This window comes from Esox lucius, chromosome 6 (genome assembly GCF_011004845.1).
Source record: "Esox lucius isolate fEsoLuc1 chromosome 6, fEsoLuc1.pri, whole genome shotgun sequence".
NCBI lineage: Eukaryota > Metazoa > Chordata > Actinopteri > Esociformes > Esocidae > Esox > Esox lucius.
Window position 1 is genome coordinate 3000727 of NC_047574.1, and position 18593 is coordinate 3019319.

At 46.0% G+C, this 18593-nt stretch overlaps 1 protein-coding gene across 5 annotated transcripts in view; it reads left to right on the forward strand.

Annotated features, from left to right (window-relative positions):
* kif16bb (kinesin family member 16Bb) overlaps positions 1-15838 on the forward strand; it is a 38702-nt gene extending 22864 nt beyond the window's left edge. For 3 of the 5 annotated variants that reach the window (XM_020047152.3, XM_020047154.3, XM_020047153.3), the window contains 9 exons: positions 2547-2629; positions 4641-4708; positions 8079-8163; positions 8700-10859; positions 10995-11068; positions 12325-12540; positions 12731-12860; positions 14330-14498; positions 14581-15838. In XM_020047152.3, coding sequence (XP_019902711.2) covers positions 2547-2629; positions 4641-4708; positions 8079-8163; positions 8700-10859; positions 10995-11068; positions 12325-12540; positions 12731-12860; positions 14330-14498; positions 14581-14846 — 3251 coding nt within the window. In that variant the 3' untranslated portion in view covers positions 14847-15838. Of the gene's footprint in view, positions 1-2546; positions 2630-4640; positions 4709-8078; positions 8164-8699; positions 10860-10994; positions 11069-12324; positions 12562-12730; positions 12861-14329; positions 14499-14580 lie in introns of those variants that run through there. The other 2 variants (XM_010869571.5, XM_020047155.2) reach the window with 2 other exon arrangements.
* The last annotated feature ends 2755 nt before the right edge of the window (positions 15839-18593 follow it).

Consider the following 18593-nt stretch of genomic DNA (forward strand, 5'->3'; position numbering starts at 1 on the left):
TCCCAGGGACCTCCTCCCTCTTTTACGTTGGACCTAGACAACACAACCCGTCTCTGCTCAGAAATGTTGTCAGGCTTCACAAATAAAACGGAAAAGTTGTCCTTATTTTCTCCCTCCTGTGCCGCGGTTAAGTGAAGGCACTGCCGTGAAGTACACAATCTCTCTGAGATGATTGGCTTTCGTCAAACCCCGTCTGTATGATTTACCAGGCGTAATAGGCTAGAGAAACTCTGGGATGCGTTGTAAAGATACGGAATAGGGCTAGATATTAGGGCTTATATACTTCAGCAGGGCTCCCAACAAACCACATCCACAGATTTTCCCCAGGTCTCCTTTCACGCTTCCTCTCTTCCTCTATCTCTCTTTCTCCCAATCTTTCTCTCTTGCTCATTTTTTCCCCCTCTTTCTTTTCTCTTTCTGTGCAGCAAATACTAATCTTGCTTCTATTAATGGCTTCTGACGAGTGACAAAGCACCTGGGAGGCCCGTGGCTGATAGATCTCTGCTGCAACGGGAGCAGAAATTACTATCATTTGTTCTGTAGAAAATGGCCTGAGATGCAGCCGTTTCAGACAGGATATTGGGTAAATTGAAATGACTATAAAGGAGTAGTGGCAGAGAGTTTGGATGTGGGGTGCTGGATATTTGTATTTTTTTCTTCCTACCTGTCTCTCTACCTCTTTCTCTATTACTCTCTCCAACCTGTCTTTCTGACTTTTTTTTTATTTATTTTTTTTTTATCCCTGAGCAAAGCCAGGCCGGGTAGAGGGTAGGGAGGTTATTATAGGAAAAGCTCACAGGCAAGCCTGGCATAGCTGAAAGAATAGTTTTTTTCTTCTTTTTCTACGGGGGCCAAAGTTAGTTCTTCTCTGTTCTATCTCTCTCTTCTCTCCTCTGTCTCTCTTTCTGCCTGTCTGGCTTGCTCTATTCCCCCTGCTCGGTAAAGGTTAATACTAGCCTCTACTTCAGACTCTACTCTGCTATCGCTACCATCTGCCAATTAACTCGAGAGGCCTGAGGCTTTGTCTGGGGCTTTGTCCAGGGCCTCTCGCCCTCAGAAATGTTTAGTAAGAGAAATGGCATCTGCCCTGTGGAGAGCCAGAGAGGGTTCGGAGTGCAGTTCACATCCATTCCTGAACGGCAACACGGAATACCTCTGGGGGAGCCAACATTCACCAATCTGAAATGTGGACGCCTCGAGAGGAGGGTTAAGAGGCAGTACTTTAATCTAAATACTGCTTGGTGGAGATGTGTTGTGCGTCTCCCGCTAGAATAGACTGCGCTTGAGAACTGACGCTTTTAATAGACCGGTCCAATTACTGAGCTCACACTGCCACGGCACTTCCTGCTCTCACGGCTGCTTTCCCAGGCGCACATTAAAGGGAAACTTCTTTTATTTCGTTTTTTTCTACGACTTGTTACTCACCCTGAAAGTTGACCGGGGGCCCTCATAACTCACCCATGGATTACAGTTATTCTTTTAACCGTCATTATGAGCTCACGCCACTGCGGACTAAACCGATATGGTAGTAGTGGGGCCTCGTGTGTTTATACACCTAGCTTTACCTGTTGTTCCATTGGTTTTTATCGAGTGGTGGTTCATGTTCTCCTTTAAGATGACTGCTGTACTAAAAGGCTGTCATGGAGGTTCTCCATTGAGCTTGTGTTTGTCCAAAGACTGGTTTTGATCTGTGTCCAGGAAATGTAACACCAACTTTTAACTTGGTTCAATACATAACTGGTGTTCCATTCATGTTGAGTTTCACACCAAGGGGGTTTTGACTGTCTGGTTTTTGTCCTGTGATGGTTTTTGTCTCTGTCTGGTTTTTGTCCTGTGATGGTTTGTGTCAGGTGATGGTTTTGTCTCTGTCTGGTTTTTGTCCTGTGTTGGTTTGTCTCTGTCTGGTTTTTGTCCTGTGATGGTTTGTGTCAGGTGATGGTTTTGTCTCTGTCTGGTTTTTGTCCTGTGATGGTTTGTCTCTGTCTGGTTTTTGTCCTGTGATGGTTTGTCTCTGTCTGGTTTGTGTCAGGTGATGGTTTTGTCTATGTCTGGTTTGTGTCAGGTGATGGTTTTGTCTCTGTCAGGTGATGGTTTTGTCTCTGTCAGGTGATGGTTTTGTCTCTGTCAGGTGATGGTTTTGTCTCTGTCAGGTGATGGTTTTGTCTCTGTCAGGTGATGGTTTTGTCTCTGTCAGGTGATGGTTTTGTCTCTGTCAGGTGATGGTTTTGTCTCTGTCTGGTTTTTGTCAGGTGATGGTTTTGTCTCTGTCTGGTTTGTGTCAGGTGATGGTTTTGTCTCTGTCTGGTTTGTGTCAGGTGATGGTTTTGTCTCTGTCAGGTGATGGTTTTGTCTCTGTCTGGTTTGTGTCAGGTGATGGTTTTGTCTCTGTCTGGTTTGTGTCAGGTGATGGTTTTGTCTCTGTCAGGTGATGGTTTTGTCTCTGTCTGGTTTGTGTCAGGTGATGGTTTTGTCTCTGTCAGGTGATGGTTTTGTCTCTGTCTGGTTTGTGTCAGGTGATGGTTTTGTCTCTGTCTGGTTTGTGTCAGGTGCCGTCATCCAGTTAGGAAGAGGGACCATGTTCCGTTTCAACAATCCTAAAGAGGCTGCTCAGCTCAGAGAGCGACGCAAGGTGAGCTAATGAACATTTACAAACCCCTAAAACCACAACACAACCACACTGACAAACCCTGAACTCCAGAACCCAAGACAACCACTGACAAACCCTGAACTCCAGAACCCAAGACAACCACTGACAAACCCTGAACTCCAGAACCCAAGACAACCACTGACTAACCCTGATCATCAGACCACAACACATCCAGCCTTATATCCTTCAGTCCAATACCTAACCCGTATTATGGACACTTAATAAACATTTAAAATGGAGCATGCTAGTCCAGAAGTAGTATTCTCAGTCATTGCCGGCCCTCTCGGCACCTAGCCGGCCCTCTCTGCACCTAGCCGGCCCTCTCGGCACCTAGCCGGCCCTCTCGGCACCTAGCCGGCCCTCTCGGCACCTAGCCGGACCACTCCTCTGACAGATCACTTGGCATGTGATCGCTGCTCAAGTTTTCTGAAAAGTCTCTGCTGCTTAGTTTGTATAAATGAACCCGCTGCGTGAAGTCATTGCGGTTGATTACTGCTGTGCCGTCAGTTAAACTCTCCCCGCCAACTCAGGAACAACACACAGCCAGCTCTCTTCAAAGAAATGCATATTTTCTTTTACTTCCTCCAAGGTATCACTGTAAATATCTACATTGCAATGACTGTGTGCACACAGCCCTTCTAACACCTGCAGGTTATAACGCTTTGTCTCATTATGTACGTGTAATGTCTGGTAAATCACATGCTGTGTTTGGTGTGCGCGCCATTTCCACTGTTTACAACATTAAACAAATGCTCTCATCCAGTACAACTTGCGCCATTGTCAGTAGTGAAATGCTTTAATTATGTCGGCACATAAACAAGGCATATATTCTGCAAAGAAAAACGCCATCTACTGGGGATTATGTAATAATAAATGTAACCCATAGAAAACACTTAAACAACAACATGATAGCAGATGTACATGGGCTCTCTGTCTGTGATTTCCACAGCACCAAGGCCACCATGGCACTTTATTAGCATTATCATTGTTAACTGTGTTGTATGCTATCATGACTGGTCTTTTAATGTATTATACCTGCAGGCTTAAAGTAAAGTGTTAGTGAACTCTTTCTTTGGGTGACACTGAGTGGCATGCAAGTCCAGGCTTTATTGGTATGGGAATCTCCCTTTATTATGAATCTATACATTTACTGAGTCTGCTCTTGCAGGAAATGAGACAGTTCCGGGCTGTTAGGTTCTTTAATGTATATTTAATGCATTTTTGGACCATAGAGACGGAAGGAGGTCTTCTTTAGCTGTGCTGTTCTAGTGGATCTGAAGTCTGGGCAGTGACATTTTGACACCATCTCTATCTTCTAGGAGTCAGTGTTGATATCATTTCCTGGCTGACTTCACCTGATGACTCAGGTGGAGTTCATGCTGAAGTCACCGGGACTTGATGAATAATTGCCTAGCAGTGATTTTGGCGATACAGGGTTTCAGGCATTTGACAATTTGTCGTTTGTTGCTCGGCCCATCACTGAGGAGGGCCTGGAGATCCCTAGCAGAGACTGGTGGAAGGGCTGTTAGCATGACAGAACGCTTCATGAGCATCTGTTGTGCAAATGACCGGGGTGGTGTTGGGAATCGCTTTTGTCTAACCATTTGGACATCATTTGGTCCTGATCAACTACCCCAAATTGCACCTATTAGCAAAACAAACTACTAAATACAGTTTTATAAGTATATTTTTCTTTGTTAAAATAATGCATACATTTACAGTGTTCTGTCATAGTCTACACTTTTAACTACCCCAAATCTCCCCTCAGGTCTACATGGCTCTCCTGAGCATTCATAAATGGACATTTAAATAGGGTATGATCGGGGAGGGGGTGGGGGGGTCTATTCAGATGGGCTGTGATCCAAGGGGGACGGTGTGCTCAGAGGGAATTGTCCATGTCCAGTCATTGCTTGTAATGAGATCTTAACGAATGGAGTGTGTCATGAATACATAAAGTGTGTGTAATTATGTGTGACTCTTATGTTTCCTCCAGAGTATGTCCATGACTGATCTCTCAAAGTTGGCAGAGAATCCAGCCAAGTTGATGCTCTTCTACCCCGGGTGAGTTCCCAGAAAAAGGATGGACTCCAAATCACCACCTGGCCCGCCAAGGCAGGGAGGCAGTGGGCTCTGGACCTGAAAGTAGAGGTGGCAGGGCAGCCTAGTGGTCAACAACGTTAGGTTAGAAAACACAAAGGGCACAGGTTCTAATCCCCACTTTAAAAGTAGAGGTGGCAGTGCAGCCTAGTAGTCAACAACGTTAGGTCAGAAAATACAAAGGGCACAGGTTCTAATCCCCACGTTAAAAGTAGAGGTGGCAGTGCAGCCTAGTGGTCAACAACGTTAGGTCAGAAAACACAAAGGGCACAGGTTCTAATCCCCACGTTAAAAGTAGAGGTGGCAGTGCAGCCTAGTGGTCAACAAGGTTAGGTCAGAAAACACAAAGGGCACAGGTTCTAATCCCCACGTTAAAAGTAGAGGTGACAGGGCAGCCTAGTGGTCAACATGGTTAGGTCAGAAAATACAAAGGGCACAGGTTCTAATCCCCACGTTAAAAGTAGAGGTGACAGGGCAGCCTAGTGGTCAACAACGTTAGGTCAGAAAACACAAAAATCACAGGTTCTAATCCTAAAGTTGGTGAAAAGGAGTATATTCTTCTGTCCCTGAGCAAGGCAGTTAACTCTAAATACTCCCTGGTTTTGTGTTCTCAGTTACATTTACTACCACTTGGCAAATGGACAGTCAATGGAGATTACACGTCTACACATCCAGCCCCTAGTTTTCATATTGCCTGTCTGCCTGCCTGTCTGCCTGCTGCATGTACATTATTTAAGGGGACGTGTATTGTTGATAAACAGCCACCTTCCTGCACCCTTCGTGGCCTTGGCTCCAGGGACATGGTTTATTACCCAGAGGATAGTGTTTGTCTGTCTGGCATGAAGTCCAAATGAAACCCATTGCTCAGTGCTACATCGTATGGAGTGTAAGTGGTAAACGCACGCACGCACGCACGCACGCACGCACGCACACACACACACACACACACACACACACACACACACACACACACACACACACACACACACACACCTACACACACTTCTATAGACCACCTGCCTTTAAACAGGATGTTATAGCCACAGCAGGTAGGTAGAGGTGTGTGTGTGTGTGTGTGTGTGTCACAGTAGGCCTGTGCTCTGTGGTTGTTATGCCTGTGGGTGTGTCTGTCACGGTAGACCATTGGCTCTTAGGGTTGGCTTTGATCGTTTTTTTTTACCTTTATTTTTATTTCTTTTTTGCTTACCTCTGCCTGATGGGCAATTTCCTTCAAGACAGTGTCCCCTAACAGCCACGCAAACGCTCCGTCCTGCGGGCTTTAGACACTGGGTGATTTGGAGAGGGAGGGAGAGGACGAAAGAGGGGGGAGACGGAGACCAAGTGCGAGGAAGCCGATGAGGCCCCAGAATACCGAGTTGGAGGAGGAGAGACTGAGGAGGAGATGTCTCCTCTGCCCCCTGGGGCCTCTCCGCCATGTTGACAAAGTTGTCTTGGGGATGTTCAGCAATGTTCATGTTCAGATACATTTTCAAGGGGTTCATACAAAACAACACATTTCGTACATGTAAAGAAGGCAGGCGGACTAACACCCAAATACAGTAACGTGCAGCCGGCTCAATTAACCAAGAGACTCCTGTAATAGTTTGGCGCTGCTCTAATGGGCTGTTTGGGTGCGCTGACACCAGCTAGTGAGCTCTCTGCTCATTATCCCCCCTGCCTGTCCAATAGCTTACAGGCCTTAACAAGCACATCCTCCAGGAGGTCCGAGGGATCCAATTTACTCCTCCTGGTTTTATGGATGGAAGGAGGTCCGAGTGAGAGATGCAGCTCGACAGTCTTTAGAGGGAACTCAGACCTCGTTAGCTGGAACTGTCAAAGGCGGCTTCTAACTTGATGGTTCTGTTCTCAGCCGGGCACAAACATCTCTCAGGCTAGAAGAAGAACATTCCTTCACTGCTGACCGATGGAGTGGCTGGCGGGCGGTCCGTTATTAAATATTGAAGTCTGACTAGTTTGTGTTATCGTCCAAATAAAGCAGTTAGCGCGCAACTGACAGTACTGACCTGTTTTGTCTCGTCCTGAGATCCTGGTCCTGGATGAACCTCTACAGTCAGACTGTATAGGGCAGATGATGTGTCCCAAAATAGCTTTTCGCTGTTGACAAAGGATGTGTGTTTACTGCGAACCTGCGTTTACTCCCACCGACAAAAGTTGTTCGTCTCTGTCAGTGGCGGAGGACTGCACCGATTCGCCGGGAGACACCAGCGCCGTGCATCCAGAGTCCAGTCGGGGACTGTCATCGACTGGTCCTGGTTATGAGGGCCCGTTGACGGCGAGTCAGTCAGATGGGACCGCCGTCGTTCACGGTCGCCCGGGCTGACGACGGCACCCTCTTCTAGGAGCTTCCTCACTGCTCTGTAGAGGTAGAAGGCAGCCTCAGGGCCGCTAATGAGATCATATACTTGATATGTTAAATTTGTCTACCCTGGCGCCCAAATGTTTTTGTTTTATAGTGAGTGACTCAGCGACTCAGAGGCAGCGCAGGCTTAGATACCACCTCTTTCTGTACAGATGACCGGCCTGAAGGACAGACTAAAACACACACACACACTATTCGATTAGAATAGCAAGCACTGCCAATGCCTGGATAAAGATTAGCTGATACTCAACTAGCTGTGAAATGAAGCACAATGACACATAGATTAGAGGATTAACATACAATACTGGGTCTGCAGCCCAAATGGCGCCCTGCTCCCTGTGCCCGCTTGCTGAAACTAGTGCACTATATAGCAGCTAGGGTGTCATTTGGGAAGACAACACTGGAGAAGTGGTGGTGGTTGGGGTGGAGGGGGGGGCATGGAGAAAAAGCAAATATACAGTACAGCTCAAGAAGATATCTGACGGCAAACAGCCGACTTAGCTTGGTCTAAATATATACTGTGTGTTTTTAATTGATGGTTCAGTGAGGAGGGGTGCCCATGATTTAGCAGCCTTGTCTTTTACCCCTGCAGTTCTGGGGTCTCTTGTGTCAAATCAAGGAAAGTAATTAAAATGGCTTGTGAACAGGAAGCAGCCGGCGGGTTTGTTTCAATGCAAACCCAAATGCTCTGCGTCAACACTGCTGGTCTCGCCCTGTGTCCTCAGAACCACCCTGTCCCCATGCATGACCCCTTGACCCAGCAGGGTTCAGGATTGTTAGATACACTGGCAATGGTGTTTCATCAGATTTTGAGTCTAAATGGGGATTGTTTATAAATGCTAATTTGAATACAGGATGGATTACATCCAGTGTACTGAACTGCCCCAGCATGCATTGCTTCAGGATACGGTTTTCTCACATTGTAATTCAGAATGTTCTGGCTGCCTCCAACAGGCTGGGCGAATGTAGAGCTGGAGAGAAGGAACCCTCTAAACAGCACAGGGACACCGCCCCCCCTCCCTTTGTACAGTGCGGGACGGTAATGACACACACACACACACACACACAGCCTGATGGTGCCTTTTGCGAAGCAGGAAATGCTTGTTTTCGTAGTTACACATATTTCAAACGTATTACCTTCTTGCATGCTTTTCAAAGCTCTACTCAGCTAGCAGTTTTGTGAAAGAGCGTTGTACACAGAGCACTTCAAGACCTTGAATTTACATGCCCTCCCTCTCTCTCTTTTTGTCTGTGCCTCTCCTTTTTGAATTTCTTTCTGTCTCTCGCTCTTATTTCTCCCTGCCTCCGCCCCTCAGGTCATTGATTTGTTAATTCTTTGATTCCTGTTATACAGTAAAGGGAAAATAATCTACATGCTTTAAATCTCTTGTGTGTTTAACTACGGCTGTGGTTCACTTTCAGCGAACAGTTTCTTCTTTTGTTTCTTGCCCCGTTACAGAACAGGCTACCTGGATGCGAGGAAAGAAACTGAAATGATTGATCACGTTTGTTCTCTCTGCCTTTTTTCTCATCCTTTCTTTCCCTCCATCCGCTCATCCTCCGTCTCCCGTCCAGCGGTTGGCCATTCCTCAGACGTCCCCGGTCTCTGTCTGTCTCCAGCCGTCTGCTGGCACCTCCAGAGCCTTCCTGCCTTTTCAGATCGGAGCGGGAGCCTCTCCGTATCTGGAGCCCGGATCCTGGCCGCAGTCCGGGGTAACCAGGAGGAGCAGTGCGGAGGCCCGCCAGGGTCCCTGTGGTGCTGCTAATGAGGAGAGCCGGAGCGAGCTGCTGGAGACGGTGTCTGAGAGCGGGAGGGAGGGAACGCCGCCACCAGGCACCGGCGGGAAGGACGGAGGACTCTGTGGGGGCGAGCGGGGCCGATCTGGGGACGGGAACCAGCCGCTACAGCAGACACCTGTCCCCTCGGCCCAGCAGGCTGATGGATGTGCTGTGGGGCCACTGAGGCCGGAGGGGCCCGCTAACGAGAGCCCAGGTGACCCGTCAGGCCTGTCAGAAGGCTCCAGGAGCCGAGGAGGGGACCCATCACGCCTGGCTCCTGGCAGCGGGGGCCTGTTTGGAGCCGGGGTCCGCTGCTTTGGCCCTGCGGGGACCTCATTAGGCCTCGCTATGTCCCGCCTGCAGAGAGGAGGAGTGGGAGACGGGGTGTCGGTGGGAGGAGCGCACCGTGCCCTCCCCCCAAAGGCCTGCCGGCGCCGCAGTATCTCGATTTACACACAGACCTCTCCCTCCCGGCTGGACACGCGGTCCCGCAGCCTGACGGAACACAACGCCTCCCGGCTGGACAGACACAGGCGCAGCGAGGCCGTGCACCTACCCCTGCAGGCCTTGGAGGAACAGTTCAACCGCGGCGTGACTGATCGATCCAGGGCGTCCGTGGCCGCCCGCCGAGAGAACCAGGAGGAGGTTTGGAAGAAGCAGCAGGTTGCACAGGGCTTTAGGCCGGATGCTCTGGTTAGCAGGATATCTAGAGGGGGGCAGGGGGAGGTGCAGAAAGAGGAGGTGGTGCAGGAAGAGCAGAACCAGGGTGTTGTCTTTCGGCTAGGCAAACTGGTTAGAAGGGTATCCCAGATCTCTGGACTGGGAGGGGAGAAGAAAATGGACTCGCAGGGGGGACAGGGCTCTGTTTCTGGGAAGGGCTCTCTGGTTTCCAGGGGGGTCTCCTGGATGTTCCCGAATGCAGGGCGGCTCCTCCACAACTCCACCCCCCGAGTTCTGCAACAGGTCTGGGACGGCGCGGAACGTCTGCCGTCTGTAGCTGTGGGCAGCGTCAGTGCAGTACAGTCTGAAGGGGGTGGGGTTTGGGGAGGAGCCAGCTCTAGCTGGTCCAGTCAGGTGGTCTCAATGGTGAGGGAGAGTCCGGTGATGTCATTGGTTAAGGACAGCCAGGTCTTCTCATTGGTCAGAGAGAGTCAGGTGTACTCGCTGGTCCGACACAGCCAGGTGTTCGTTATGGTCAGTGAGCTGCCGTTGGTGCAGCACATTAAGTCAGAGTTAACTCAGGATTTCCAGAATATTCCCAGTTCTCTCTATCAGGACCTTCAGGAAGTCGAGTCAACTGGAAGCCAGCTGAGAAAACTCGACCTGTCCCTTCTCACAGCCCACAGTACTGCCCTCAGCACAACCCTGAGCCCAGAACCCCCTGTCACGGTGGCAGAGCTTCCGCCGAATCAGAACGATGCTGAAGGAGCAGAGCGGAGAACCGTAGAACCGGTTATCAAAGAACCTGTGTGGTCCAGAAAGCTGTCTGTGAGTCAGAGTTCAGCCACAGAGCCGATGATTGAGGAGGATCCCCAGTATGTCAGCGATCGGTCCCCTGGAGAATATGGTGACGACAGAATGGCCTCAGACCCAGAGAAGAGCTCAGTCCTTGGGCCGGGGGGGCAGAAGAAGGGGGGTTTCCCTGTGTACCACCAGAGACTGGTGGAATTCCCAGGGGCCCTGGTTGAACTCCAGTCTCTTCCCGTGTCCACCCTCCTGGGCTGCATCCAGTCCGTAATCCCCTCACCGGCTTTGACCTCGCAAGGAGTTCTGGCACTGTACTGGTTGGGTGTGGCAAACTGCTCCCAGCCCTGCCCACGCTATGCTCTCGTCGTCCTGTTAAAGTCCTGCCTGTATGCCCTGACCCTTGACCCTGACCAGACCACACCTTCGGACAAGGCCCCGCCTCTAACTGTGTTTCATCACCTCCCTCTGCTCCAGATTAAAGAGATCCAGGTGGATGGTTTTTATTATTTTTATAAAACTGAAATAATGTATACGTTTTTTTTTTTTTATCTATCGTCATAGCCAGTAATCTCTTCTCTGTTGACCACTCTATTTATTAACCTGTTGATTTCTCTGTAAATCCAGGTGGGGTTTTGTGGACAGTCTCTACGTCTTTCAGCCTCCAGCCAGGAGAGTGTCCTTACCTTATACACACACAGGTAGAGGCCAACAATCAGATTGGTCACCTTGCATGTATGATTTGCCAGCAGTTGATTTTTGGAGCCAGGACTGTGTCCCCATGTTAGTCAGTATCACAGTGAGGAAACCATACAAGCGTGGATTTAGCTTCAGTAGGACAAATATCTGAAATATAGCAAGCAAACTGAATTTGTATGTCCAGAGTACACAAGTGTTTTATATACAGCAGGTTTTTAAATGAGCATGGGTGTGGTCTGCTTTGTGTCTTTGTGCCCCAGAAAAAATATTCAAATACTGGTAAGGTCTAGATTATTTAGTTATAGTTCTAATTATATTTAGTGTGTTCTACTGAGGTGATATTATAATTATATTTAGTGTGTTCTACTGAGGTGATATTATAATTATGTTTAGTGTGGTCTACTGAGGTGATATTATAATTATATTTAGTGTATTCTACTGAGGTGATATTATAATTATGTTTAGTGTGGTCTACTGAGGTGATATTATAATTATGTTTAGTGTGGTCTACTGAGGTGATATTATAATTATGTTTAGTGTGGTCTACTGAGGTGATATTATAATTATATTTAGTGTGTTCTACTGAGGTGATATTATAATTATGTTTAGTGTGGTCTACTGAGGTGATATTATAATTATATTTAGTGTGTTCTACTGAGGTGATATTATAATTATATTTAGTGTGTTCTACTGAGGTGATATTATAATTATGTTTAGTGTGGTCTACTGAGGTGATATTATAATTATATTTAGTGTGTTCTACTGAGGTGATATTATAATTATATTTAGTGTGTTCTACTGAGGTGATATTATAATTATGTTTAGTGTGGTCTACTGAGGTGATATTATAATTATATTTAGTGTGTTCTACTGAGGTGATATTATAATTATATTTAGTGTGTTCTACTGAGGTGATATTATAATTATGTTTAGTGTGGTCTACTGAGGTGATATTATAATTATATTTAGTGTATTCTACTGAGGTGATATTATAATTATGTTTAGTGTGTTCTACTGAGGTGATATTATAATTATGTTTAGTGTGGTCTACTGAGGTGATATTATAATTATGTTTAGTGTGGTCTACTGAGATGATATTATAATTATGTTTAGTGTGGTCTACTGAGGTGATATTATAATTATGTTTAGTGTGGTCTACTGAGGTTATATTATAATTATATTTAGTGTGGTCTACTGAGGTGATATTATATAAATAAAACGTAAACAAAGCTTAAATTGCACTGTCTACCTCCTACAGCCGGACCCTCACCCAGACACTAACCTGCGCCCTGGTAGGGGTGCTGTCTCCTGGGGGGGTCCGACACCCCCTCCTGGCGGAGGACCTGATGGGGCTCTCTCTGGACTGGACGGCCCGGGTACCCGAGCTGCATCTGGACCCTGGTCTCAGGGTGTCTTGCCAGTTCGACAAGACCCATGCTGACCTGATCTACATACTGCATGGAAACATGGACAGGTGTACTGGAGTATTATAGAAGTAATTTTATAGTAGTAGGCTATTGTTTAGTTGTGTATTGTTAGTAGTACTTTTTCTTAAGGGAGAGTGGACATTGGCTAGTTTTTGTGGTTGCTTTAGTAGCAGCAGCATTTATAGTGTGTTATAAGGCTTGTATATGGTCTTTTTGGTGATGATTACTGTTCTACAGGGAAAAGCCTTGTATGGGAGAGGTCAAACTGCTGCTTTACACCAGTGTTGGTGTGACAACGACCCCTGACCCCCGACCTGAACCCTGGGCCCAGCTCCTCCTCACAGACACACACCTGGCACTGGTTCAGGTCTGTACAGGGACCACAGTTCATCTTAGTCACAGGGCTGCCATTGTTCACATGGTGTTTTCTATTTCTCTGCTGTTCTGTATCCAGTTAGGTCGTATTTGGAAGTATGTCTTTAAAGCCTAGTGGAGTCAAACGTGCTTTGCCTGTGCTGTTGACGATGCGTCCACACTGAGGTTGAAATGACTGAAATTGTTGGGGGGAAAAAAATCTGAATTTGTGTAAATGCTGTTAAGAGGTACTTCCTGTTTGGGTGGGCTGAAAAGTTTGGCCAATTGGCTGGTTTGATTATAATTGACTGTTTAGCTGGGTGGTCTTTCGTCCGTTCTGTGATCCAATCAGGTCTTTGCACTGTATATCATCTGAGGTGAATTACTGAACATTTTGTTGTTTTGGGGGGGGGGGGGGGTTTGAATCTCACTCATGTCCCGAGAGGGTAGTGGCTGAGACATCTGTAGCACCCTAGGCCACTAAGAACATAACACTGACTGGAATATGTTTTACTGGAAATAGGCCTGTGTTAACGACTGATTAAATGAATGTTTAATTGCAGAGAATTACAGAGCCAAATTATGCTTACATTTTCTGTGCAAAAATATGATTAGCCTAATTAGCCTACCACGTCATAAATAAATAAAAGTGATAAGAATTGCAGTAATGTGTGATAGAAAATGTCAATATAATTGCCAAAGCAAGCACTTAGCATCTGTTTCTTTCTACAACAACCATAATATAATGAGAAATGGCTCCTCAACGCAGTCATCATTAAGGTTCTGTATGCAGGCACTGTGTCCTCATTACAACCCAGAACGCAAATGAGGGAAAAACTTTCCTCAAAAGACACTCAAGCCTTTATTCCGTGCTATAACAGCTAACAGGTCATAACACACAACATTTTAAATAGTACAAATTGATGTCATAATACAGTAGCTGTTAATTTTATTGAAACTACAATGCAATGACCGATGCCTTTTAAATGTCAAAAGTGTAGCCGGTGGAGTTGGCAGTTGATACAGACATTGCTGGAGAGTTCAGTGTGTGTGTTGGTATACAGGGGGATCTGATGCGCTGGTGGGTCTAGTGTGCATTGATCGTTTAGAGAGATCAGGTAGGTTTAGTGTTCTGTTGATGGTTTACAGAGAGATTTGTTGGGTTAGGTGTTCTATTTATGGTTTACAGAGAGATTTGGTGGGTTTAGTGTTCTATTTATGGTTTACAGAGAGATTTGGTGGGTTTAGTGTTCTGTTTATGGTTTACAGAGGGATCTGGTGGGTTTAGTGTTCTGTTGATGGTTTATAGAGAGATTACATAGGTTTAGTGTGTGCTGATAGTTTAATGAGAGATCAGCTGTGACGACTGGACAGTCTTCATAGCAGTAGGTCCAAAGTGACATATGAAGTGGCTGCTCCGGGGCTTTAACTTCATCAGCGCTTAGTAATGGTGGTGGCTTTCCCTTCCCGGCTCCTGGAAAGCAGGAGGACGCAGTGTTCCACCCGAGCCCGCTCCATTTCCCCCTGCTGTCGCGCCAGGCCCAGTTCCAGGGGGTCTCACTGCGGTGCCGCTCCGATGTCCGCTGTGTGATGGTCCGAGACGGCGCCGGGAGCTCTGTTGGTGGCGGCGTGGATGGATCCAGTCGTCAAGGTAATGGATTTATGTTAATTTGAAACCACCACCCACATGACGGGACCCAAATAACGTAGCCACTTCTGTTTGTGATCTTTAGGCGCGGCGACCAGAGTGGACGTCATCATGTCTCGGGCCTGCAGGACCGGGCGCGAGGGGGCTGTCAGGCTCGGAGGTCACCCTGAACGGGCTGCTGCTGTTGGGGCTCACAGAAGCGGAATGGGGGGGCTGGCTGGAGCCACTGTCCCGTCAGCTGGCTCTAATTCATGTCCTTCTTCGCGGCTGCAGCATGCTGAAGTGTGGAAATTGACTTTCAGCTGCTCCTCCGAGGCTGCCTGTCTGATTAATCACTTGTCAGACGTCTGAATGGTCTGTGATCACTGGCCAAGGGACTGGACAGGACGTAATTAACTCTAGTTTGCACTGTACCGCACAGAACCGCCACCCTCCTCACGCTGAGAGGACTTCAGGTTGTGTGTTCCTAGCCATGGGTCTAGTATAAGTGCATCCTAGAGATCAACTTGACCCTGGCCCATCTTCCCTAAAAAAGACCATCTTGCATCAACAGGACCTTCTTGCCTTTACTTTACTATTTGTCCTGAATAAAAAAAAACATGCTATTCCATAGAAATAAGAATTAATAGTTTGCTTGGAACCTCAATTTATACTGAAGATTTATTGGTTCTATTAATTCATATTTCTATGCCTCAGTGTGTCTAGGAAACATGCATGTAGACTAGTATTATGTTGTTGATGCCTTTAACTTGGGTTGAGTGTTCTAAACAGATATGCTGCACAGATATGCTGTATTAATATTTAATTTCCTGTTGTAATTTAATATTGATTATGTTTGTTAGTCTAGTTGTACATTCAGTGGCGCTGTTGTTGTTTGTGTGTTTATTTGTTTTTGTTCGTTTACACAGTCCAGGGAGCACTGAGGACACACTTGATTGTACAAGATATATTTTAACAATTATACTGCAATTATAAGGTACATTTTTTTTTAGCATATTTGCACATTCCACAGTGGAATTGACAGTCCAGGCTACTGTATCACAGTGAACCAATACGTTTAATGTTGCTTGCAGAGAGAGTTCTTATATATAGCAGGTTTTAGAGTCTCGCTCTATCTTGTCGCATAAATATATTATGAATATCGATGGATGTTGTACCTCATATTAATATTTACATGTGATGTTTTATGGACGTTACACATCTTGTTTTAAATTATTTTATGCCAAACCGCAGTTTAATCTGTATGTGGGGGTTTGACATATGACAGTATGATTTTAGGAATTCCAGTTGTTTCTTTCAAATTAAATGTATTAAAGTATGTTTGTAATTATATGTTGAGTTATGACCAGTTATCTTGCTTTCTGTAGTAAAACTTCAGAATGTATCTGAATTAACAAACCAGTCTCTCCTCTCTGTTCCCTCTGTCTTTCTTGCTCTTTTTCTCAGTTTGTGTAATGTGACATTTTTTATTTTCTATATTCCCATCCCATTCAGAATCATATAATGAGGTTAGGCCTGACTGGATTCAATAAGGTGAACTCTTACTAGAAATGCTGAGGTTTGGACTGACTGGTTATACTGATGTTTGCATTGACTGGATATAATGAGGTTTGTACTGACTGGTTATATTGATGTTAGCATTGACTGGATATAATGAGGTTAGCACTGACTGGATATGAGATTTTGGCCGACTGGATATAATGAGGTTTGGACTGACTTGTTATATTGATGTAAGCATTGACTGGATATGAGATTTTGGCCGACTGGATATATTGAGGTTTGGACTGACTTGTTATATTGATGTAAGCATTGACTGGATATGAGGTTAGGGCCGACTGGATATAATGAGGTTTGGGCTGACTTGTTATACTGATGTTAGCATTGACTGGATATAATGAGGTCTGGACTGGCTGGATATAATGAGGTTTTGGCTGGCTGGATATACTGATGTTAGCACTGACTGCATATAATGAGGTCTGGTCTGACATACTGTGGTTAGGACTAAATAACGGCCTACCGCACTGGACTGTAGTGTTTCGTTTCTTTCTCTCTCCAACATACTTTCATCTCTCTGCCTCCAGTCTGAAGAGGATGGTATGTGTCCCAAATTTCACCCTTATTCCCTATTCCAAGCTGTCCATGGCCGGGTCCTAACCTGCTCGGGGAAGGGGGAGCCAATCGGGGCTCACTCCAGCCTGTGAAATGCACACGACACTTCTACGCTGGTCTAACTTTAGCCTTGCTGAAAGGATATTGTTCTCATTCTCTCTGTCCTCTTTGTCCTCTGACCTAAAAGACATTTAATTAGCATGCAGCTAATCATGCAGCTTCTGAATTTAACCCAAAAGGGGCGGGGGAGAGGGATCGTAGCCTAATATTGCAGATTCAAATGTGGACGGATACCCTAAAATCCAACAATGTGGAGGCAGAAGATTAGAGTTATGGTTTAAATTCCCTTCACCACTGGCTCGGCTATATTCCCATGCCACATTGGAGGGGGGCTAATGTATGGTGAATATTCTTATAGGTCCTGGAAGAGGGTTGTTAAAATAGATGAGAGTGCAGAGTCTGTTGTCCGGTAGATAAGCCCATGAAGTGGAGTCGGTAATTGAAAACACAGCAAAAGGTCCTTGCGTTCTGATTTTGACTTCACCTCAGCTAACACACTTCATGGAACGAGGAGAGATTTGGGATTGAAAAATTATTGTTGGGTCATTCTCTTGCCTCCCAAAATGGCACCCTATAGCTAATGGAGGGCCTTGCTGCCCCACTGACCTTTGTTGAAAAGTAGTGAACTACACTCGAATTAGGGTCCCATTTGGGAGGCAGAATAGGGCAGGGAGTGATCTCTTTGAGAATGATCAATCACCATCTTTGTGGAAAGACCGCAAGATGAGTCTTTGACTGTTCGTTCTTGCTGAAAACGGTCACCCTAACGTTTTAATTTTCAAATACCTCTCCTGTGTTCTCTATCGTATCAACCGAAAACTTGTTCAAAGTGTTTTACCTCTGAAGTCACGGTCCTGCTTTGAACATTCAGGAGACAAAAAAAGTCCACTGTTATCTATATTGATGTTATCGTCAGTGGCGCCTTGAAGAAAGAAATGTGTTAGGGTGATAAGTTTTGGGTCCTTTTACAGGGTCAACATAACTTCATCTAGTGGGAAAAGCAATTATATAATTTCCCTGTATAATGTTTGGTGTGTTTGAGCATGACCTAATTTTGTGCATTTAAACTGTAAAACTTGTACAGCTCAAACTTCATAGACCAAAACAAATAACCAAAATGTATGCAAATGCTTGAACTATTATGTTTCATATAGGATGGCAAAAGGCTTGGATTACATCCTGTTTCTCAGGTTCTCCTTGTGCAATACAGTGTGTCCTCCTTAAAACTCCTTGGAGGAGATAGTTAGAAAAGATGGACCTCTTGCTTTGTCATCCAAGGGGTTTGAGTAGGACATGAGAGGAGTATGAAGGTGAGTTCTTCCCTCCGTGTCCTAACTGCTTGTGTCCCACTATGTTCTGTCTTCCGTGTGTGCTCCCCAAGTCATTCTTCATTTCTGCAATAAAACGGGGTCTCCTTCATGGTTTTGGTTACCTCGTCCCCTAGGGGCACCCCGAGCAAGGCCAGGGTTTAGGAGATCTGGGTCGGAGTCCCAAATGGCGGAGAGACATTGAAAGCGGACTCCGGTCAATATATTTGCAGTCTTAAGGTGATAGTGTGCGATTTGGGACACAACCGATCTTAGCATAAACATCAGACAGGGAGATATTGGCATGGTGATGCTCTGAATTCTAATTTGCACCTGCTTTCACTGTCTGGTGTTCGCCGTTCATCCTTATCCATCACAGCGCTCCGAATCCAAACACAGTTTGTGTACCCCTTAATTTAGTCGTAAACAAACCTGTCAGTTTCCAGCCTGGCATTTACCTGCTAGTTTAATGTCCCCCAAGGCCGTGTTTGCTAATGCTTACCCTGTATGGTTTGGATTTTATCCATCAGTATTCATCCTCATCACAGTTTGTTTACCTTCTGATTCACTCATGAACAGAGCTGCCTGTTTTTTCAGTCCGGTGTAGATGTCCAAGTTTCAG